General features: G+C 42.8%; 1 protein-coding gene across 10 annotated transcripts in view; it reads left to right on the top strand.

Moving 5' to 3' along the window:
* The first annotated feature begins 42 nt into the window (after positions 1-42).
* SGCE (sarcoglycan epsilon) overlaps positions 43-25133 on the top strand; it is a 30379-nt gene continuing 5288 nt past the window's right edge. For 2 of the 10 annotated variants that reach the window (XM_083469042.1, XM_083469040.1), the window contains exons 1-6: positions 43-260; positions 10907-11029; positions 12411-12568; positions 19643-19715; positions 20962-21160; positions 23318-23480. In XM_083469042.1, coding sequence (XP_083325168.1) covers positions 185-260; positions 10907-11029; positions 12411-12568; positions 19643-19715; positions 20962-21160; positions 23318-23480 — 792 coding nt within the window. In that variant the 5' untranslated portion in view covers positions 43-184. Of the gene's footprint in view, positions 261-1090; positions 1225-5028; positions 5134-7447; positions 7620-10906; positions 11030-12410; positions 12569-19642; positions 19716-20961; positions 21161-23317; positions 23481-25133 lie in introns of those variants that run through there. The other 8 variants (XM_083469044.1, XM_083469041.1, XM_083469039.1 and 5 more) reach the window with 7 other exon arrangements.

Here is a 25133-nt window from a genome sequence, read left to right as displayed (position 1 = left end):
AGGCGAGGCGAAGCCAGGCCCGCCACGAGCCGGCCTTAGGCCCCGCCCTCCGCGCTGCCATAGAGACCGTCTCTATGGAAGAAGGGGAGGAGGAGGAGGAGGAGGGAGGGATGCTGGTGGCGGCGATGGTCCTGTTTGGCGGCAGCAGCAGTAGCAGCAGCAGCAGGCGCCGACGGAGCGAGCCATGGCGCGCTACGGAGCGGGGTCGTGGTGCCACAGCAGGCGCAGCGGAGCCGCCCTCACCACCCTCCTGCTGACAGGTTGGTCTCTGCGAGAGCCCCCTTCCCCGAGCGGCGAGCGGCGGCGGCGCCCTTCCCGCCCGGGCTGCGCATTCCCCGGCTACGGCCTGCTCCGGAGCCCGCGACTCCGCCCCGGGGCCAAGCGGCGGCGGCTCCCCGGCTCCTCTCCCGGCGGCCTCGGTCCCGGGTTCTCGCCCCATTCCCGGCCCCCGAGGCAATGGTGGAAATTTCTGAACCTTCTGCAGAGAGGAAAAGGGCCGAGGTGGCGGGAGGGCTGGAGGCATAGGGTCTGAAAAACAAGGGCATGCTCATTATTGCTTCCACGGCTGGACGCAGCGTGTGTCCCCCCCCCAAAAAAAACACATCCCAACCCAACTCCCCCCGAATAAATTTTTGGATTTCCACGCATGCACAAGTGGAATTTCTAAGGATAAATGAAATGGGTAGAAAATTTGGGTGGGACTGGATGCCGGGATGTAAATTAAGTGACACTGTGATCCTGATGGGTGCATGTAGGATATTTTGACCTGGGCATCCAGTTTGGAAGGATCCATTTAGAAATATATGGACAGAAGTAATTCCCCCCCCCCCTAAAAAAACACCCATCTGTTCCATTTCAGAGGCAAGTATTTAGAATGAGGAGATAACAGTAGTAGAACATTAGCGGTAGAACATTAGTATGTTGTGTGCCGGCTTAGATTTAGATCATACTGAAGGACTGTAGATGATGGTTAATGTAAGACACATTCCTCTATTGCAGACCACCCACCAGCTGTGTGTGTGTGTGTGTGTGTGTGTGTGTGTTGGCCCAGGGCTTGGAATCACAGCCATTTATTTCACCCTTAGGATTACACCAGCTGGGGAAGCTTGGGCAAATGGAAGAGTGAGAATCCTATTTACCAGGAGAGGAGAACATAGTTAAATGCTTGCCTGGGCAAACTAGGGCATAGGAAATAATCTTCAGAGCAAATGAAGTCATGATGAGGTATATTAATGCACAAGAAGAAACATGCAATATACCATAAAGCAAAGTATCTCACTGGGTAGCTGGTGTTTTAACAGTAGATTGGAAACGTTTTTCAATATTTGCCTTTTTGCTTGACAAGTGATGTTTGCAGGTACTTGTACTCCATGTTGCATTGTGAATATTTGTTGCTGAGAAGGGGCTTGCCTTCAAAATTATGAGGAGAATGTTAAGGGCACACGGGATCAAATACTCCAAGGATAGAAAAAAAAAGTGGGGAAACCTGTACTTTGCAACTGATTTTCTATTTCTTCAGATTAGAAAAACATAGAAGGCTTCCTTATTTGAAGTCAGAGCATAGGTCCACCATGTCTCAGACAGTATTGTCTACATTACAGCTCTCCAGAATTTCAGATAGAAGCATTTGCCAGCCATGCCTGGAAATATCAGGGATAGAACCTGGGTCCTTTTACATACATGACATGTGTCTGCCACTGAGCTTAATGTTTCCACTTGTCTGTGGTGAATAAGAAGGCACAGATAATTGCAACCTAAACATATTATATTGTCATCACATACAAATTCCACATTAGAGTAGTACCTTTGCTGGGCCAACTAAACAATCTCAAAATAGCGTGCAAACTCTCAAGTTCTCCAGAACTCTTAATTAGGTTAGGTAGTAAACAAAGTGGGTGGGATGGAGGAAGAAAAGTTTGCTGATACTAAAATGTGATGGCTGCATCTGGTCACAGGCCTTTGAGATAGAATGGGAGAGGAGGTGACAAGCATTCAAAGTAGGCTGCTTAGGTGCCATGTAGGTGTCAGGTTGCACCAAGGCTTGGTGGGAACCAGAACTATATAACTATGGCTCCTTCCCCATCTCTGGGACCACAGAAGATCATTTGTACTGGATCCCTCTTTGTATGGTGAGAGCCTACTTCACAGGTGGGGGAACTGGATCTGAATGGTATGGTTTTTCCCCACCCACTGCAGGCCAGCTTTGACAGTTGGGTGTGAATGCCCACCTGACAGTCACTTGATATAACAGTGACATCAGGTGACCCAGTTTCCTTTGCTTGCACAATTTGAAATCAAGCCACTGTGGGAAAAGGCAGAGCCCTTTTGCAAGCACCAATAATCAACTGATTGTTGGTGCTTCCAAAGTCCAGTGCCCTGGCAAGGACACTGTGATTGTATGTCATCAGGCTGCGTTCAGATCTTAGGCTGAACACAGGCTGAATATTTCGAAGTTGAGGTAGGTGGCAGTGGCTGTGATCTTTTGTCCATGTGTTCATATAAACAGAAATGTCAATTGAACAAGGAATCTGCTTAGTATAGGACTTCCCCTTTTCAGTATCAACCTAGCATATTCCAGTGATGTGTTTTTTTCTGCAAAATTTTGATCTGGAATTTTTTTCTAATGGATTAGGATAATTTTTATCAGATAATTTTCTGATGCCCAAGACAGGAGCTAATTTAGGATGTTTATTTTTCTTATACTGTATTTAGTAAAATGAAGTTTGCCAGATATTGAATTTACAATTGACACCTGTGCATTACTGCTAATAAACATATGAAATAGAATTTCTTTCTGTAGAAATATAAAGCACTGTAAAAATGCTTGCTCTAAATCACGGGACTATATTGAGGATTCAGTGCATTTGCACTAAAATCCAATAACGTCTAAAGATATGTAACTGATGTAGTGTTTAGTATCAAGAGCTTCTTGCATAATTTCAAATCACACTGCATGTGAAAAGTCTGGATTCCTGGAGACAAGGGTAAATGATAGTTGCAGTGGAATGTTCAGTAAGTTATGAATTGTAAGGTTAACTGGATTATAGGGAGAAATATGTGGTTAGTTAAATACATGTGGAAGACAAGATTTGGAAAGCACTCTTGTCATTTAAGTACATAAACTGTGTGGGGCAAGTTGTATATGATACTATATTCTGCCAGCACTTGAATGTGAGATTATCATATTATGTGATGCCTGCATATATTTAGATATAAATAAGAAAAAGTATTCTGGCCCCCTTAAAGAATAACATAATTATTATGGCATAAGCTTTCACAGACTACAGTCCACTTCATTAGATGCATGAAATGTTAACCTGAGTTATAAGGGGGGACGCAGGGTTACGCATACCCCTAAACGTTTTGTGAATCTTTATACTTTTGTCCATTTACTCTATTTATTTTCCCCAATTTGAACTATAAAATGGTGATTTTCTTGACTCAAAGTGAGAGTACCCCTAAACATTTTTTTAGAAAAAAAGCACTGGGTATAAACCTATACACATGGTTTGGGGAAGATTGTAAAATTGAAATCAGAAGGAAGACTTCAGAGGGAAATGACTGCTGTGTTTGTGAAATGACCTTCGCATTTGCTTTGCATCCAGTGCACTCCCACCGCTGGTTTGTAAGCACAACATTATACACAATCCACATCTACTCTGTAGTTTTCTGAGGAAATGCTTCGTTTTGAGGTGTTTCCCCCTAAACTCCATTTGATTAGATTTGAAAACTTATGACATGTGAAGACATCCACACCCCTACTGGTGTGTGTGGACAGACAGCAAACAACTTGGAAACACATCCAAGTGTACTGATGTTTACAACAATGTACAAATGTGATTTGAAACACAACAGGGGAAAGGAAAATTGTGTTTTAAGTCAGTAATGGGTACACAGCAGAAACTCAGAAAAGTACTCTCCTGTAACTTACCTGCATCTGGTGAAGTGGCCTCTTGTCTACAAGAAGCTTATGCTATAAGGTTTTTGTTAGTTCCACATGACTCTTTGTGGTTTTTGCTACAGAAGACTTACCAACAGCTATTCTTCAGGTCAAGATTTTATGTTATGTGTCATTTATCAATATATGCAGTGCTTTTTTTCGGGGGGGGATGCAGGGGGACGCATACCCCTAAACATTTTGTGAATCTAAGTTTGGCCTCATTGAGGGGCAGTATTTCAATATGAGTAGGAAAATGAAAGTAAAAAAACTTTTTTTTTTAAAGGAAAAAAAGCCCTGGATATATGCATTAAACTTGTTGTGTTTGATCTGCTGCTTTCGCCCAGATTGTATTTTTGGAGAAGTACATTCCTAATTAGGGTGGGTACAAATGCAGAATTGTCTTTAAAAAATAACTTCCCTCAGTCCATTCCTTCCTGATTAGTACGTGGAGAGTATGGTATTTCAAAGCAAACTTCAGACAACCATGTTCATTCAACAGTAAATAAGGCATTGCAAAGTTTTAGGTCACTCTATTTCTTTAGCCACAGTGCCACATAAATTCTGAACTGCAAAACTGGTTTAAGAAGCCAAGACAGATTCAGTTGATGACACTTGAGAGAAGGATGGAGTAAGCAAGTGGACACAGGGTTCATTCCTAGTTCAACAAATGGGTCTCTTGGGCCAGGATACTGTAGCTGCATTCAATACAAGCTTAATATATACAGTAATAGGCAATTAGGTCCATAGCATCTTCTTGTTCTTCTTGTTTCTGCTTCCTGATTCCAGTGCAGCCTGGCTGACCGCTCATATTTAAAAACTCAATCCCTATCACATCTCCAACATCTTCCACCAAGGAAAAAAAGGCGGAAATGGGTGGGAAGAAACACTTTGAAACATAAATATTTGTGTGCCTGGTCAGACTGAATAGCTTAATTTTTGAATGCCATTAAATGTGTACTTGTAGTCCATTTAATTTCTTCTTCTTACATTGGGTATTCATTATATTCTAACTGGTGGCTTTTGATTTCTGAGAAGCTGTTGACATGATATTAATCCAGTTTGCCTTGCATCTGTTTTATTTTGGAAAGCTTTTTTCTTGCACTCTGCTGGTGGCATAAATGGAACAGTTAAATGGAAGACCAAACACGTCATCAGTTATGTTAGCAGCAGCATAAAGGCTGCTGAGAAGAATGGTGAGTTTAGGTTGAAAAATATTTGGGATTAATCCACCTCCCCTTGGTACATTAGATTTGATGTATTAGTGGTGTGTATTTCACTAATAACATGATGTGGAAATAAATGGCAATTATATAATCTTCTAATCTTCTAAGCTTTAAGAATTCCTCCTTCTAATCTTTCGTTTTCAACTAAATTTTCAGTTATACTTTGTGGATTCCTTTGCCCAAAATAATGGTTCTGGATAAAATATTGTGAATTTCTTGTTGTTGGTGTCTACTTAAAACACATCTGCAATCTGCTGAGTGCAATAATAATCTCTTTATCATAATAAATGTGTCATTTTTATTACTTGTTTGTAGCAATTGGCATAATTTATTGTGCACGGTTTTTAAAATATCAGGACGGCTTGGAGAAAAGAGGTAGCTAAATACTTCCATTTAATGTGAAATTGTCACATCAAGTTTTTGTTTGTTTTTTGCTTTTTTAGGTGCCTAAGAGTATTTTTAATTTTATTTATTTGAAACATTAAATACAATAATGTGAAAACTCAAGCTTTCTTTTTCATATTCAAGGCAGCAGCAAACCAAGATAAAACAATACCAAATATATATGTACGAAATCAATCCATTTTTTAAAAAAATAACCCAAGAATTACAGAACCAGTAGCAGGAATTCAGACTTGTTTGAGTATTCATCCTGATTTGTTTGCACAAAGTTTTCAGCGAGATTATAAGACATCCATTGATGGTTTAGCGTTCATTTGCTTTGTTTTAGGGTGGTTATGCGATGGTGCATCAATTAGTTGTTGCGCCTACCAAGGGCCATGGGTGGGCAGGGGTGCCGTGCAGTCACTCCAGGGGCATTGGTGGCAAAAGCTGGATACAGGCTGTGCTCACCCTCCAGGCCCCTTTCTCCAGGGTGCACACCCCACCCCAGGGTGCATGGACGCCTGTCCCGGGCACCAGCAGTACATGATAAGCCACTGCCCCCAGAACCCAGTAAACAAGGCAGAGCGCTTAAAGCTCTTTCTAGGCTGGAAAAACCCTGTGCAAAAAGAGCTTAACATCAAACTCAACCAGCTGGATTTCAAGCGCATAAAGTCAGAATCTCACCAGCTAAGCGCATGTGTAAGTTGCATGACTTGTGGCCAAGGCAAAGAAAAAGTAAGCATTTGCTACACAAATGTTACAAGAAAGGCACCATGAGCGTTAGTGACTTTTGACATCTTTGAAGGGTTATACATAGTAGTTATATCAAATGATGCGCGGCAATTTGGCATTGTATTCCTTTTTTAATTTTGTTATGAGTGGGATGAGAATCGGTCCATAGATAAATGTGGCAATATTGTATTTGTGAACAGGTACTGTGAAAGACAGTGAGTGCCCTCAAAGAATTGGGAAGAGTGTATATTTGCACTGATAGATACATAGATAGATAGATAGATAGATAGATAGATAGATAGATAGATAGATACCCAAGTGGAGAAGCAGGAGAAAACGTTGGTTTGTCACCATAGGAAGAGCCCTGCTAGATCTCACGAAGGTCCGTCTAGTCCAGCATCCTGTTCTCACAGTTGTCCTCCAGATGACCATGAATAGCCTAAAAGCAGGGCATGAGGAGGACAATAGTTCTTTCCAGTGATTGGTATTCAAAGGCATGTTGCCTATGATCCTGGTGGTAGTACATACCCAACGTGATAAGTAGCAATTGATAGCCTCGGTCGCCATGGGTCCACCAAATCCTCCCCCCTCCCCACCAGACATCTAAGTTGGTGGCCCTTGCTACATACCGTGGTAGTGATTTTCACAGTACAGTGGTACCTTGGTTCTCAAACGGCTTGGCTCCCAAAGAGATTGGCTCCCGAACGCTGCAAACCTGGAAGTAAGTGGTCCGGTTTGCGAATGTTTTTCGGAAGCCGAACAGCCGACACGGCTTCCGCTTGAGTGCAGGAAGGTCCTGCAGCCAATCAGAAGCCGCTCCTTGGTTTTCGAACAGTTTCTGGAGTCAGAACGGACTCCCAGAACAGATTAAGTTTGAGAAACAAAGTACCGCTGTGTAACTCTGTGCAGTGTGGAGAAGTACTTCCTTTTATCTGCTCTAAATCTTCCAAAATTCAGCTTCATTGGATGACCTTGGGTTCTAGAATTATAATCTGTTAACTGAAGGGCACAAGCCCCTTTTTGGGATACATTTGGGCTTTATTTTTATGTATTTTCATTACTTCCCTTGCATATGCACCAGTGAATGTTTGATCAGAGGAGGGTCTACACTGCAAGAGGGTCTGATAAGCCTGCAGATTGCCCATGTCTGTTTGCTGTTCTGTTTCAGACCTTGTGGCCATCCAGTTCTGGAGAGGTTTCTGCTGCTCTGGTTGCAGAAGTGAAGGGTTACTCCAGCTAGAAGCTAGAAGGCATTGCGAACTTCATTCCATTTGTGCCGTTCCAGAGCTCTGCTCCAGCAGGAGGAGAAACAGCTGGTTCAAAGAGTTTGCTTGCTAGAAGTGAGAAATGCCACAGTTGTAGTGAGGCCTTCATTTCCCAGTGCTAGCTGAGGTCTCCTTGCTACAGTTTTACGAAGGGAGTATTGGGGCTAATCTATTCTATCAAGTGATATGGGACAATTCAGTGATGCTTCTTGATAGGTGCGCACAAAGGCTGGTAAAATGTTCACATTCAATTTATCAGCATGTCAAAGGGCTGAACTGTCTCCAGTATGCCCAAATTGCATCATATGATTCATTTAAAACATTCTGCAATTTAATCGCTTGACATGATCATAGAAAGGCCCGACTGTCTTTTTCGCTTTTGCATTTAAAACTGAATTTTCATTTTGATGAGGATGACAGGGTAGCCTAAGGTTTCCTGAATGATCAACATGACCTAGATGATTAGAAATTTCCCTAACTATGGGTGCCACTTTTGTTGGTACACCAAACAGCAAGGAATTCTGTGTTACAATGGGTATGGAATATTAAATAGGAACCCACATTCCCCCTGGAAAAAATCTGAGTTTCATATTCAATGAATAATGAACATTACTGAATTTAGACATCACACATTCTCTCTTGAGCCCAATCAGTGTATGCATTTATTCAGTGAAAGGATAACTGGAGAAGTTCAGTTGTGTGTCTCCTAAGGACACAAAGAATAGGAAATATGTATTTTCCAGATAGGAAAGACTTGTTGAAAGTGATAACCTAATTGTAATAGTAGTTGTGAATGCTACTTGTGCCACTTGACAGCAGCTTTCAGTGATGAACTTTTGGAAGCCCTTGCCCTCCTCCATTATTATGAGAAAATCAGTAGCTTTACAATATGAGAGCTATCATCCTTATTTATACAAAGACAAACAAAACATTGAAGTCAAGTGTGTTGAGTACTGATAAAGGCACAGATCGTAGGCACTCCAAGTCATTACTGTTACTGTGACTTGAATAAAATACCCACTCAAATGTAATGTATCTGAAATGTAATGTATATTTGTATCTGAATTAGTTTTTTAATCATCTGTGATTGTATTTTTTTTTACACCCTGGGCCCTTTTCCCCTTGAGGTACATGTAAATACATTAAGATTAAGATTCCCAAGGTGTGTTACAGTATGAAATGATAAAAACTATAGCGTCTCAGAAGACTAAAACCGCAAACTCAGATGAAACATCACAATTAAAACCAGCATATGCAAAATTTGAAGGTGTCTTAAAACTCTTCCAGGCAGTCCCATCATTTAACAGTAAACATCAAACTGCTGCAGAAGGCCTGAGCGAAGGGGTATGTTTTTAGTTGGCGCCAAAAGTTAAACAAATGTTGGCACTAACCAGCTTAGAAAGAAGGATGTTCCTTTTTTTAAAAAACAACAACCATCCATCTCATTTTGCATTTACAGATTCATTTATGTAAAACTACACAGACACAGCTGTATGTGTGTTTTCTGCTGCCCATATGAAAAGAGATCCCATATTTTGCTCCCTCTTCTGCTCTTCTGATAAAAGGCTAAAATATTATTAAAAGGATTCTAGTTAATAATATTTTAGATATATCTATCTAAATGATGATATGACCCAGTTAAGGATGTAATGCAAATAGCAGTCTTGGACCTTTTAACTAAAGAGACCATCCCATTTGGATTATTAAGGTGCAAAGGGGTGCAGGGGGGCAGCTGCCCCCAATCAATAAAAATCAATAAAATTACATAGCAAACTGAGGTTCTGCATTCCCCAACAAAAATCCTGGCTACACCCATGTAAAGGTGTGCTATGGAGGTTATTCATACTGGTCCTGATTCAGAAGTAGGCATTCAAGGCAGCTTGGTGCATATAATTCGCTGTGTTTGCCCACCTGCCAGTCACTGCTTTAATTGTGAGAGTGGGATGTGGACTTCATCTGCCAGTGCTGACAGATGACTGCTGCTGGCCAATTCGCCAGCGGCAGGAACTGTCCCAAAACATGCAAAGTCTGCATGTCACATTTAAAACATAGTTAAACTATGGTTCAATGTAAACACACAGCATGCTGGTGCACCTTGCTGAAAAATTCCTGCTCCGTACCTACAGCTGCTGTGTTGCCAGAAGATAAGCCATAGTCTGACTTCGTTGTGATGTGCGAACCCACACTTAGCATTGGTTTTCCCCAAACAAGCCATGGGCAGTAAGCCAAGAACAAACCTTAGTTACCTGTTCATGGATCATTTGGAGAGAAAGAAACCATGACCCTGTGTTTGGGCATCATGACAAATGAGACTTTATAATAATTTATATAATAATAATTTATTATTTCTACCCCACCCATCTGGCTGGGTTTCCCCAGCCACTCTGGGCGGCTTTCAACAGAACATTAAAAACAGAATAAAACTTCAAACATTAAAAACTTCCCTAAACAGGGCTGCCTTCAGATGTCTTCTAAAAGTCAGATAGTTGTTTATTTGCTTGACATCTGATGGGAGGGTGTTCCACAGGGCGGGTGCCACTACTGAGAAGGCCCTCTTCCTGGTTCCCTGTAACCTCACTTCTTGCAGTAAGGGAACCACCAGAAGGCCCTCGGTGCTGGACCTTTAGCTTGTTTCGTAGCCGTGCAACAGGAGCAGGGGAGATATGGAGCAAGAAATCAAGGTGCAATTACATTAAACAATTGGTTGTTAAATATTATTTACTGTGATGTGTGAACTAGGTCATTGAGAAAGTATTCCTCTATGGATGGAGAAGATAGCAACAATGAGGGCCCTAATAGAGCAAATAGATTATTTATAGCCATTCATTATAATACTGAAACGCCTTCCGTCACGCTTTTGTTTGTTATTTAATTTTAACTTCTTAACGCTGCTTTCCTAAGCATGGAAGTAATTCCTATTGGAATCGATAGGATTTGCTTTCAAGTAGACTATAAGGCGATCCCTGTTGTTCAACTTCTTTTTTCATCAAAATACGCAAAAATAAAAACAAAACCCACCACCTTCCACAATGCATAGTTAACTGATACAAATTATAATTTCTTACAATACTCAAAAGGACAAAGCAGAATAATTGCTTCTTTGTCAGCGACATGCTAAGTGGTTGAATTTTGATTGCTGCCTACACATGCATAGGAATTGTTAGCATACATACGAAAGAAGAAGCTTTGCTTTGCGTGTCTTCTGTCCTCCTCGTCCACTTCTTAACTTGTCATTAATAGGGATATCCTTTTCTGTTTCCCTTTTCCCAAAAATGACCTGCTGCGGCTTTGAACGTGGTGGCATTTTGAATGTGTCCTGCTTTTTCATATCTTGTCTCTTCTCTCTGCTCCTCCTTTCCCAGTGTACACAATCCTCTCGAAGGTGCACTCTGATCATACCGTGTACCCTTCCGCTGGAGTTCTGTTTGTCCACGTCTTGGAGAGGGAGTATTTTAAAGGGGAGTTTCCTCCTTATCCAAAGCCCGGTAAGAAATGCTTACAGTTTTAGAAATATGTATCAGAGTCATTAAATAACCCTAATTACTTCACATTTGCAGAGAGAGAGAGAACACGCACTGGTGGAGCAGGCGGGTGTGCAAGGCAATCCTGTACATCAGGGGTGAGGAGTCCCACGCCTGGGACCAAATGCCACCTTGCAACAGCCTCTCCTTTCCACTGTGGTCCTGGCACACAAACACCGCCCCCGTGCTGCTGGAGCTACTATTATTAGTCCCATGAAAGCAGCTTCCATCGGCACCAGTGGAGACTTCCCTCCCAGACCTTGTAGGAGCATTTGAGCCATGCATGTATCAATTTTCTTCAGCTGTATTACAAGGGAGGAAAGGGTTAAATCAGGCCCCCCAAACTCAGCCCTCCAGATGTTTTGGGACTACAACTCCCATCATCCCTAGCTAACAGGACCAGTGGTCAGGGATGATGGGAATTGTAGTTCCAAAACATCTGGAGGTCCAAGTTTGGGAGTGCCTGGGTTAAATCTTTACCCCATTTGTGCTGCAGTCCCAGCAGAAATCCTACACGCTTACTGTTTTTTGTTTTTTGTTTGTTTATTAAACAAACAGAGGTGATTGCAACTGTTGTGTTTCGCATTGCCTCTATTTTGGTCTGAAATTATAGTTTCTTTAATATAGCAATTAAAGAAACCCATTTCTTGAGTTCAGTGCTGTTTTTCTGCATTTTTTAAATAAAAGAACAACAACAATGTAGGGCACAATCTGCAGCTGTAGACAGTCATCTGGCTTCCATGAAATAAAATTGGGACAATTTTAGCCCAGTTTAACAAAATACTTTAAATATATTTTGGCAATTCTGTAAACGAAGAAAGTATGTGATTAATTATACTTGTTTTTCTTTTGCTTGGTATGTCATATAGCTCTCAAGCCAGCAGCAGAACAAACTCTTAACTGTACAACTCCCTTTAGCTAATCTGCAATCTGCACTTACCTAGGAGAAGTGGATGGGAGATAATAGGCTAACTCTAGAGCCCTCTGCAAAAAGTAGAGTTGATATGCAAATATTTACGTCTGAGTAAATAGGTAGAGGACTGCACTGCACATCGCACTGAAATTTATGCAGATGTTTGCAGTCTCAGGAGCCAGGATTTCTATCATTGCTAGTTGTGGGTTAGTGCATCTTTATGGGTGTTTTTGAACTAAAATGCAAAACCTATCAGTTTGACTTACAGAGTGTAAATGCAGAATTATGATTCTTTCATGATCATAGCAGACTACCAAGAACAGGAATTAGTGACAGCTTGCAGTCTCCTGCTTTGTCATTTGCATTGCATGAAAATACTGTGCTGTTCATTTGGTGACACTGCATTTTAAATTGGATGTCCTGTTTATCCAGGCGAGATGAACAATGATCCTATAACTTTTAACACAAACCTAATGGGTTACCCTGACAGACCTGGTTGGCTACGATACATCCAGAGAACACCCTACAGCGATGGAGTGTTGTATGGGTCACCGACAATAGACAATGTGGGAAGACCATCTGTCATTGAGGTAGGTTTGCTGCAAAATATTTTATCTAGACCCTGTCTCAAATATCTAGGCACGTAATGTGTTGTCATGGGTAACTATGTGCTGTATGATAACATCATTACAGTTGCTTGCAGTTGCAGCAGTTGCTTGCAGACCCAGAAACTCCAACGGGTGCAGAATGCTGCTGCGAGACTCCTTACGGGGTCCTCGCTGCGAGATCACATTTACCCGGTGTTATACCAGCTGCACTGGCTCCCGGTGGAGTACAGGATCAGGTTTAAGGTGCCGGTTTTAACCTTTAAAGCCCTATACGGCCTAGGACCTTCGTACCTACGGGACCGCCTCTCCTGGTATGTCCCACAGAGGAACTTACAGTCTTCAAACAAAAACATCTTGAAGGTCCCAGGCAACAGAGAGGTTAGGCTGGCCTCAACTAGAGCCAGGGCTTTTTCGGCTGTGGCTCTGATCTGGTGGAACGCTCTGTCACAAGAGACTAGGGCCCTGCGGGACTTGACATCTTTCCGCAGGGCCTGCAAGACAGAGCTGTTCCACCAGGCCTTTGGCCAGGGCACAGCCTGACTCCCTCCTTTGGCAATCTTCACAGAACTCTAGCCCAATGGTTGCCATCAATTTGATTTGAATTAATTTTATAATGAAATGATTTTATGTCGAGTTGCAGCTCGGCATCCAGAGAAAAATCAGTCTCACACCAAGATAGGTTCCGAATTATGGCTGCTCCTAGGGAAATATGGCAGCTCCTAGGGCTAATGCAGCACAGCTTTTATTGTGTGAAATGTGTGAAATAGAAAGATACAAAAAATACAAGTCAAGCAATTTGTTCTAGCCAGCAGATAAAGACCTTGGTACTAAACCATGCGAGCGATCAGACCATACTACGTTAGCCAATCATATGGGACAGCACGAGCTGTTCACGCGCTATTCATGCTCCAAGGATGCTTCTAGCTATGAGATCACCCTGTAACAATAAAAACTTTGCTCATGCTCTCATGTACAAACAATCATTTTCCCACATGTCCTCTTTTCTTGTTTATATTGTTAGAGGAAAAAAGAGGGACCATTAGTACACTTCATTGCCTAAGCGTCTACACTTTGCAACATAAATTCCTCTTGTAACCCCTGTGGTGGGCCGTGGTCGGTACCACCATGCAGTGCATTGGGAAATCAAAGAGGGTATGCATTGAATGCAACAACATACCATAATAAAACCAACAATACATGCAATTACAATCAATAATACTTTTCTTAACCATACTCCATTGGGTAACCAAGAAGACAACCACTCCCATGGATCAAAACCTTCAGGTGGATTCAAAGGATTATGGGCTATCATTTGTTCCATATGATCAATAGTAGCAGAGATATTGGTTGATTGATCAGTTATATACATGCAGCAATGAGAATAAATTAAGGCACAAATTCCACCTTTAGAAGCAAGGATCACATCTAAAGCATAATGATGTTGAAGAACTACATTTCTTATTTCTGATATTTCTTTGTTAATCATTTTTAAAGCCAAAATGGTAGAATTAAACAAGGCTTCGGTCGAATTTGCCAATCTATGCAAATCACGGTAATTCATCCCTACACCTAAAGAGGGAAAAAGGGATCTAGAGATGGCTAGAATACCACCACCAAAAAAGGCTGAAAGCTTTTTAAAGTTTTTTAAAATCATTATTCTCAGCAGCTAAAAAGGCACTAGCCAAGAATATTTTTTTCGCTTCAAGCATATTCCACTTGCTGTAACTAAAAAGATTGCAACAAGGTCGAGAACAGAGCCCATTGTCTTCACGGGCCTTGCTAAAGAACCATATTGCAAGCTGCTTTCTGTCCGGGAACCATGCCAAAGCACAAAAATGAAACAACTGGAACACACTAAAATCCCTCACCCCCTCCCTTGCCAAGAGTCCACAATAGTTCCAAGACAGCCCTCTGTACATGCTCAGGGGAACACATCATAGGGCAGGACTCCTGAGGGAGGAGAAAAAAAAGATCTGGGGGGTAAAATCCAAGCGATGCCAATAAGGATGAGAATGGTAAATTAGTCCAATGGCCACTTCCGAGCAACCTGTGTGATATTTTGTGGCTCGATTATTGGCATGTGGCATGTAAAAACCACAATCCAGAAGAAGTCACACAACCATTTCTGCAGATACAGGAGCCCATTTGCTGTAAATAAGTCTGATGTATTGCTCCTTGTACTGCTGAGTCAAAAGTCCAAACCCAACGAAACGTGGTGACACAGATGGGATGGTCGCTATTAGGAGGCAGCAAAACTGTAATGATGTTTGGTGGTTGAAGTGGCTTCCCAGGGAAAAGGGGGGCCAATGCAGTAGGGATGAAGATGGCCTTTCAGCGTGCCAGGAAACACAGGAACAGCTATGGAAGAGCCTCTTCCATTGCAGAGGTGATTGTGATCTTGTCTGCTGGATCCTTATGTCCTTTAAGGGCAGAAAATAGTGGAGACAAAGTGGAGGTAGGCAGGTCCAAATAACTCTTTATCCAATTCAGCTGTCCAAGAATTTGTTGTAAATCCACCAGTTTAAAATCAGGAAACTGTAGTTGAGGCGTGACTGGAATGGCTGCAGATGCTGTCAGCTCATGTCCCAGGTACGCAATGGGTAAGGTCCGCTGGATTTTTTCCTTAGCCACTGTCAATCCAACAGGTTGTAGCCTTTGCAGGAATTTGGGACACGGCGGAGGATAAGGCCGTGGCTAGCAGGCCGTGGCTAGCAGTGCCCACTGACTGGCAGGCTTTAAGCATATCAGCAATGGCTATATTTGATGTTGCCATTAGAAGGCGCAGCGCTTGCTTACGGTCCTCAAGCTGGCGTACAGTCAGTTCTTGTGCTGCCAGGTCCTGAACTTGCCGCTTGAAGGTATTATACAAGCGATCAACAAATTGTCCATAGGGCTTTGCAGGATCCTGTCTGATGCTTCTCCATCGGCCATCTCGCTCATTCCTGTCATCAGGGACAGAGGCCAGAGCCTCTTGGGCTGAGGCTGTAGTGGCTGCCCAATACTGAGGGTCGAGAGTTGGCTGTTGGGCAATGGTAAGAAAATTGCTTCCTCCCGTCAGCCCATCGAGAACATCGGTTTGGGTCAGCATGACGGGGGCTGGGGGTGCAGGAGCAATCACAGGAAAGTGATTTGGAGTATCAGAATCAAAAGGCAACAACGGAGCGGCAGTACAAAGAGTCTCTTCTTGGAGAGGAGTGGTAGGAGTGGTGCCAAATGCCTTGGGCGGAGGAGGTGGAAGAACAGGGGGTGCTGCAGAATTTGAAGAATGCAGGGGAGTGACAGGAGGAGGCGGCGGTTTAGGAGGTAGGTTTGAGGCAGGCAAAGCGGGAACCGGGGGGGCGTTTGAAGAAACTGTTGCAGCAGCCAGAAGAATGTTTGAAGGAGTTAAGCACGACATAGCTTTGTAGACGTTACTCCAGGCATGCAAAACCTTTACATCAATCTGCGGATGATTTTGAAAGAAGTGTCCAATTTTTTTCCAATCGTCTAACTCCCAGTTTCCGTCCTGGGGGAACCACGGACAGTGAGTGTCCAGGGCTTTTATAAGGGACTTAAGGTCAGCTTTCCGAACAGCAAGGTTGTTACTGGCCAAAAGGAATTTAAGGTCTTTTAAAAATTTTTTCTGTGGTGCAGAGAGAGATTTTCCCATGATTGCAAGAGTTGCAAAAAGAGCAGGGAGCACTTACCGAGGGATCCGTAGGAGGATGAGGAAGGCGCCTTTTTGCCCGGTCCGGGCGGAGATAAGTGCTGATAAGTCCGTAACGTAGTCCAGAATCACATTCACACGGGAGCTCTCACCGGGGATCCACTACGTGGATGAACGACGCGTCTGCAGCCCTTGCGGGGCGAGGTGAGAGCTGAACGTTGTACACACGGGAGCACTCACCAGGGATCCACTACGTGGATGAACGACGTGTTGGTGAGTGCTGAATAATGAAAAACAAACAGTCACACGGGAGCACTCACCAGGGATCCACTACGTGGATGAACGACGTGTAGGTGAGTGCTGAATAATGAAAAACAACGTGAAGTTCGAAGGCAGTCACACGGGGCACCAATTGTCGAGTTGCAGCTCTGCATCCAGAGAAAAATCAGTCTCACACCACGATAGGTTCCGAATTATGGCTGCTCCTAGGGAAATATGGCTGCTCCTAGGGCTAATGCAGCACAGCTTTTATTGTGTGAAATGTGTGAAATAGAAAGATACAAAAAATACAAGTCAAGCAATTTGTTCTAGCCAGCAGATAAAGACCTTGGTACTAAACCATGCGAGCGATCAGACCATACTACGTTAGCCAATCATATGGGACAGCACGAGCTGTTCACGCGCTATTCATGCTCCAAGGATGCTTCTAGCTATGAGATCACCCTGTAACAATAAAAACTTTGCTCATGCTCTCATGTACAAACAATCATTTTCCCACAATTTTAGAATGTTGTATTATTTTATTGTTGTTAGCCGCCCTGAGCCTGGCTTCAGCTGGGGAGGGCAGGATATAAATAAAATTTATTATTATTATTATTATTATCCCTTGGTGATAATTAAAAAAACACACCCTGATCTCCAAATAATTTTTTATAATTTTTTTTCAAACATTCAATCTCATTGTTTTGATGTCTTCCTTCTGCCAGCTTCATATATTTGGTGAATTAAGCTGCTTATGAAATATAATGCCATAATAAACCAATGATTTCAAAGCGACACAGCACTTGGCCTTTGGGCAGCCTGAAAGAGATCCCAGGATTTTATGACCTGGCTGTGACATTGTACCAGTCCTTAATCCCATCCCCTTTTTGAGTGTTCAACAGCACAGGGTCAAGGAGTGAGACCCACTGAGTAGCCACACTCTGACACTGCATTCCTCCTCTGATATCTGCACATACAGCACAAGCAGTTGTTGGAAGGAGATCTTCATACATATACCATATTGGCCTGAATATAAGCCTCACTTTTTTTTTCCTGACTGTGAAAAGTTAAAGTGTGGCTTAAATTTGCAACCTTACAAAAATTGGCTTTTATGATATCGCTGCAGAAGCGGACATACGGTGAAATGGAACGGGTGTGAGTGCCTGCGTAACTTTAAGGGAGCAGCTTACATTCGGGTATTGTCCTTTTCCTCCCCCCCCCCCTTGAATTTTAAAGGTGCAGCTTATATTCAGGTGCAGCTTATATTCGGGCCAATACAGTAATCAGTGCTCTTTTTTCCAGAAAAAGGTTTAGGAGTACTCTCATTTCCTTACTCATAATCAAATACTGCCCCTCAATGAGGCCAAACTTAGATTCACAAAATGTTTAGGGGTATGCGTACCCCTGCGTTCCCCCCCTGAAAAAAAGCACTGCATATAATTGTACACAAAAAGGCTCCTCTGGAACAACTGTGCATGTGAAAGCCATCTCCTTGTAGAATATTTGCTCTGTACACAAGGACTTTGGAGAAGAGCCCTTGATGCCAGAGTGGAGCTCCTTCGTGTGGCCTTCCACCTTCTGTGTTTTTGCCCAAAGGAGCTAAGAATGCCCGGATAAGGCTGCAGAGTTCACCTTTTATTAGAGGGAGTGTGTGCTTGGCACCTGGAATTGCAAACTTTTGCACAAGGTAGGCAGAGCTATAGAAATGTGGCCCTGTATGTAAAATATGTTCTCATATTGAGAACAAGGGAACAGCAGCTGCATTTGGATATGCAATTGTATGTGTAACCCATTGAAAAGAATGAACAGCATCCATACCCATATGCATATCAAGTTGAAAGCAATGGAGAGGATCTACGTGTAGGTGTACTGTACATCTGATTTATGCTAGCAGTTTACAAGAGTAGCTGGAAATTGACAGCATGAACCTAGATATGTCCCATCCTAGAAGTGAAGTCCTATAGAATTAGGTGGGGCTTACGCCCAGGGAAGTGGGGATAGGATTACATCTTTAGTGACGTTACTATGGATTTCTGAGACCAAGTGAAAAACTTAGAAAGCTCCATGGAAATGAAACGACAAATGTCACCCATTCCTAGGGGCAATCATCCACCTTCTAAATCAGTCATGTCCTACTTTGGATCCACAGATGTTGTTGGACTACAATGCCCACCTACCCCCGCATCCCTAGTCAGCATGGTCAGTGGTCAAGGATGATGGGAGTTGTAGTCCAACAATATTGGGCGCTTAAGGCTATTGCATGTATTCTCTGCACCTGTGTGACACGTAAGGAACCGTGTAAGTTCTGTCCATCTTTTTACAGCAGTGGTCTGCTGGGTGCATCTGGAGTGCAACTCATTTACCCTTTATTGACATGGATGTGCTCCTTAAAATCTTTGGTGGTGAAATGGAATCTTGGAAGTCTTTACTGGCAAAACTTGACTGGCTCAGAATAAGGTTGGGCATGTTGGTTTGTTTTGTATATTTCTAGGCCACTTTTTCGGGCAAAGGCTTCCCTAGGTGCCTTAACATGAAAACAACTGTATAATTCAGCAGAGGTCCCTAACCTTTTTGGCTCTGGGGGCACATTTGGAAGTCTAAGAAACTGATGCGGGTATCACAAAATAGTCATTTCTCAGAAGAAAATCCAGCATTCAAGTTATCAACAATAGAAACTTACTAAGAAGTTGCCAAAAACAAGTGGGGGTTTTTGGAGCCCATTTTAAAGCTTGTGTTGATGAGGCCTTATGCAAATCACTTGGGAGGGGATAACATAACCAAGGGGCTTTCACTCGGAAGGCCCTGTCTCTCATTGCTGCTCATCTGATTGATTTTACAGGTGGGCTTATGAGCCTTCTCACTGGTTTTTGTCCATTTGCTGTTATTTGGCTAGCTCTCACATAACGTATGCTCTCCTTTTTTTTTTTTTGAGGTATAATGTGTTTTCTCTTCTCCCCTTTTGTCCTTCCACAAAAAACTTGAGGGGCCCAACCACTGCCCAGGTTTCTCCCCATCTAACACTGGCTTTTCACAGCATTGTTCAATAACCATATATAGAATTGTCAAGCTAGATGCAAGTTTTTCGTGCTCAACTGATAATAGTTTTTGGAAATATAGTAACAAGTTTCTGGTTTATGTTTCTTTATTAGATCACTGCTTATAACAGGCGCACCTTTGAGACGGCCAGACATAATTTGATTATTAATATAATGGCAGCAGAAGGTAAGCATTTTAGATTGCATTGATACATAGTATTACATCATTAGGAGATTATTATAGAATAAATAAATGGCAAAAGGATAGGAAAGAGGTATGCTAGGCCTCTTTAGTTAATTGTATTTTATTTTTAGGTATTTAGTTTATTGTATTTTATTTTGTTATTTCCAAGCCACCCCTGTTAGAGAACTCTCCTTCATTCGATTATAAATATTTTGAAATGTTTGCATTTATATTTTTAAAAAGAGTGTGTACTTGAAAAGTGCATCTGGTCTGTTACCGTGGATTACAGGGAGAGCCAAGTGGTGGCTTAGGAGCCTCGCTCAGCTTCTAGGAAATTTTAGATATCAGAATGACATAGTAGCTCAGTTCACACGTTGTGAGCCATTTATGCCAAGACTTAAGTGCTCATTCCCTTACTTTTCAATCCCTTACTTTTCTTAAAGTGAAAAGTATGGCTTGCCTCAAGTCAGAATGAGAAACCATAGTGTGAATGATGCAAATTTTTTATCTCAGTTTGTAGGCAAACTGTGGTTTGTGCAAACCAGGAAGTGAGGGAGAGAATTGCAGTCCATAAGGCAGGGGAACAAGAAACTACATGAGTCTTAGGTGCTGACATGATCAGCCTCGGGATGGGCAAATCCTCCAATTTCCATTTCTCATTTTTTTCATTCTTAAGTTCAGTTCTCCACTTTCCCACATCAGTTTGTGGTCTATTTATTTTAGGAAAATTCATCAGTGTATTAGGGCATTCCCCCTGCCCCATATACCCATTTTTGAAAAGCAATTTCCCATAATATAATGCAATTTTGTATGCTATTTTCATGCACACTTTACCTTAGTATGTGCAGTTGTGTACACATCCCTAGTCTGGATAACTGCATTGCAAAATTTGGAGAAATGTGAATTTCAAAGGATGGCTGTGTTTTTGTGTGTGTGTGTGTGATTAAGTAGGCGCTGCTTTACATTGAGCTTCTCCACCATCCTTCAAGCAACCAAATTCAAGCCAGTGGTTCAGTACAGAGATTGTGCAACCAGCAGTTTTGTAACTGTGGTTAAGAGGCTGGATGTCTCTAGAGCATTTGTGGAAGTTGCTTTGGAAGCCTTAGATTTATAAAGGATCTTGGAATGCTTCACACTCGGTTATATTTAGAAAATGATAGTGCTGTATTTCTGATTTATTATTCTGCCTTCTTTGTAATTTTGTAAAAAGACAAATCTAAGGCATAATTAATGTTCTCTTTGCAATTAGATTTTCCTTTACCATATCAAGCAGAGTTCTTCATTAAAAATATGAATGTAGAGGAAATGTTGGCAAGTGAGGTTCTTGGAGACTTCCTTGGAGCGGTGAAAAACGTTTGGCAGCCAGAGAAACTGAATGCCATAAACATCACCTCAGCTCTTGATAGGGGAGGCAGAGTCCCACTTCCTATTAATGACATGAAAGAAGGGTAAGCAAGTTTTCATTATATTTCTTCTAGCATTCCAGATATTTTAGAATGTAGCTTGCAACAAAAGCAGTAAAGAATCTTAAAGCAGGGGTTGCCTTTCTTTCTGGGCTAGTGAACGTATTTGGAATTTTGAGCAAGTGCCATTCAGGCAAGTCACAAAATGGCTGCTGTGTGGGTTTGTGGCATAACACTAAATGGCGGCTGGGGGGGGGGCATCACGTCTGGGTTAATGGGCTTGCGTACAGATTTTTTTTTTGGAAAGCAAATAATAGAAATGAGTGCTACACTTCTGTTAGGTTCTGCTGGTTTTCCAGAACAGGCTTTTATCAGGTAAGAAAATGCCAGGAAAACTGAACAGTGTGCTTCCTGAATTCAGCCAAGATAATATCTGCTTCCTTGCAATTTCCACTCATTGATTCTAGTCCTATGAGCCATTGCTCATAGGACTCGGTTTCCAGACCCAGTAAAGGTAAAAGGTAAAGGACCCCTGGATGGTTAAGTCCAGCCAAAAGCAACTATGGGTTACAGCGCTCATCTCGCTTCAGGCTGAGGGAGCTGGTGTTTGTCCACAGACAGCTTTCCGGGCAATGTGGCCAGCAGGACTAAACCGCTTCTGGCGCAATGGGACACCATGACGGAAGCCAGAGCGCACAGAAATGCCGCTTACCTTCCTACCACAGCGGTACCTATTTATCTACTTGCACTGGTGTGCTTTCGAACTGCTAGGTTGGCAGGAGCTGGGACAGAGCAACTGGAGCTCACACTTTCGTGGGGGTTTGAACTGCCGACCTTCCTATTGGCAAGCCCAAGAGGCTCAGTGGTTTAGACCTCAGCGCCACCCTAATCCAGACCCTGTACTTGTGATGTGGCCTGGCTAGCACAGAATGAAGTGGGATTATTATGTCTCATAATTTAGAGACGATGCTTCTGGTAAGGTAGCTGAAGATTGCGTTATATTTTTAAGCAGCCAGATAGCACTGCTGGCTCATATTCAGCTTGTGATCAAACGAGTTCCTTTCTACTCAGCTGCTTCAAAGCCAGGTTCTGCTTGCCCCCACCCAGTCCCAGCCTTTACTTGGAGCTTTGGGATTTTTTTTTGGGGGGGGGGGTTGTACCTAAATACAGAACTACACACTTATCTTGGTCAAATTTTAACCTGTGGGGTTGGGTCCAATATCTCAGCCTGCCATTGCTCCCAAGTGCTTGGTTTGTGAAGGGTGCAGCTATACCACACTGTGGCTTAATGCAGAGTTGAGGCTAATGAAACTGGCTAGGAAATGGTCAGTGCACTAGAAGTGCTTCAGACAGACTCCAACGAGGCACAGCTTAGTGCTTGTTTGATAGACTCTGCCATGGCAGTGGGGAATTTGCTACCATTGCGTCCTCTCAGTGCCACCCAGAGAGCTTTTCCGAGCAACAAAGATACCTTTTCAGCCTTGTCCCCTTCCCTGTGTTGAGGATCACTGCAGTTGTCCAGTGTTTGCTTTGCTTGGGACGCTCTGCAGGCAAAGTTGCTCGCATGCAATCTAATCTGACTGAGACTCTGCTAGTTCTGTGGTTTCTCAGAAGGGGGCGGACTCGGTGCCCTCTGGTGGTCAAGTTTTATTCAACCATGAAGATATAAACAGGATCCTTTGAACATTTTGCTAAGCAAGGGGTCGCTTGTTGATCTTGCCTGGCTAAGCTTAATAAGGGTTTTGGCCATTGCTTATTGCCTTTTCAAAAGGCTCCCTTTTACAGGGTGTAATGTCTCTGTGTTGAAGGAGCCCGTGCTATGTCTGATTTTGAAGTCCTGTTTGGGTTCACTGAATCTATAAATATATACAGATTTATTTCCCATATTTCATTTGTGGACAAGGTGTTTTGAGAGGGCAGTGATGTAGAACCCCAGATTATCTTGGATAAACTGAATTTCGGTACTGTACTGGATCCAGTTCTTTGGTGACGCATTCAGAGAATCATAAAGCACATGCTGTAGTTTGCTGCCAGCTTTCATGTTGTCTGCTTTTGAACCGTGCATAATTTGCAAATGAACTGTGCAATAGAGAGCCAAGTGGAAACAGTGAGGAGCTCTTTCCATTCACAGACATTTGGATCCAACCCACTGATTGAAAATTTATCTGTGACCATCCTAAAACTGTCAACATTTCTTTGCAGTGTCTATGTTATGGTTGGTGCAGATGCTACATTCTCCTCCTGCTTACGGGAAGTTGAAAACCCACAAAATCAGCTGAGATGCAGTCAAGAAATGGAGCCTGTAATAACCTGTGATAAAAAGTTCCGTACCCAATTTCAAATAGACTGGTGTAAAATCTCCTTGGTGAGTTGCTGGCTGGCAGTATTGCAGAACACACATAGCCAATTAGTCTTTAAAATAATCGTCTGGAGGGCAGATTATGTAGATTTCTTTTTAACCTTCCGAGATTCATGGGATGGACATGAGCTGATGCTGTGGAATGCCCTCCCTAGAGAATCCCATTTGCCCATCACTAAATGCTGTCCAGCACCTGAAGAAAACCTAGTTTGTTAAACCAGAGATGGGGAACCTGGTACCCTCAATATGTTGTGGGAGTCCAACTCCCATCAGCCCCAGCCAGGATGGCCAGTGGATCAGGATGATAAAAGTTGCAGCCCAACAACTTTTAGAGGGTCACAACTTAGCCATCCCTGTTTAAGAGTACCCATTGGGGAATATGAACTATCATCTGGTGGTAAAGGGTAAAGGGACCCCTGACCATTAAGTCCAGTCATGACCGACTCTGGGGTTGCGGTGCTCATCTCGCTTTACTGGCCGAGGGAGCCAGCGTACAGCTTCCGGGTCATGTGGCCAGCATGACTAAGCCGCTTCTGGTGAACCGGAGCAGTGCATGGAAACGCCCTTTACCTTCCCGCCAGAGCGGTACCTATTTATCTACCTGCACTTTGATGCGCTTTCAAACTGCTAGGTTGGCAGGAGCAGGGACCGAGCAACGGGAGCTCACCCTGTCGTGGGGATTCGAACCACCGACCTTCTGATTGGCAAGTCCTAGGCTCTGTGGTTTAACCCACAGTGCCACCCGCGCCCTGTTCATCTGTCAGTACAGTGAACTAAATGGACCAACTTGGGAACATAGCTCAGTTGGTTTGAGCATGGTTGGTGCTGATAATGCCAAGGTGGCAGGTTCAGTCCTCATATGGGACAGGTGCATATTCTTGCATTGCAGGGGGTTGGACTAGATGATCCTCAGGGTTCCTTCCAGCTCTATGATTCCATAATAGAAAGAAGCCTTATACTATAAAAGAATTATGCTACTTGTCATTGCTGAAAAATTATCAAGTTAAGGTATAACTAGTTAGTAACTCTTCAAACTATGGCACTTGCTCTGTAAGCCTTGCACAAGGAGATACTTTCCTCAAAGCACAGAATCCTAAGTGTTCACAGTCCCATTGATTTCAACTGGATTTATTCCCCAGTAAATATGGAAATATTTCATATATTGTTGGGACTCCCAACTCCCATCAGCCCTAGCTAATGGTCAAAGACTAGCAGAGTTGCGACCCTCCAGATATTCTTAGGAGTTCCCCATCCCAGCAGTAAAGCAACCATTCAGTGCTAAGTAAACCTCTAGCAGTGGTTTTGTGTCATCTCATCTTCTGTCGATCAAAGACTGCTTAATTGTTTACTTAAAACTATATACAGTATATCCTGGCTTTTCTACCTAAGGAGATCAGGCGTGCAGTAAAAAAACAACAACACACAACTCGTTGCTGCCAAAACGCCAAGAAGGGCTCAATGGCCTGATTATTGTTATTTTTAACTGGTGTCTTAAACACAACCATGCAAATCTCCTGTGGGAAGAAATTCCAGAAGTGAAGAGGGAGCCACCACAGAGAAGGCCCTCTAATGACTTGGCCTCTGATGAATTCCTGAAGATCCAGCAAGAAGGGTCTCTGTGGAAGGTCTCAGTTCTCAGGCAGGGTTCTCTAGCTAATG

This window comes from Podarcis liolepis (assembly GCF_965112155.1).
Source record: "Podarcis liolepis genome assembly, chromosome: 12".
Classification (NCBI taxonomy): domain Eukaryota; kingdom Metazoa; phylum Chordata; class Lepidosauria; order Squamata; family Lacertidae; genus Podarcis; species Podarcis liolepis.
This window is presented reverse-complemented; position numbering and strand designations above follow the sequence as displayed.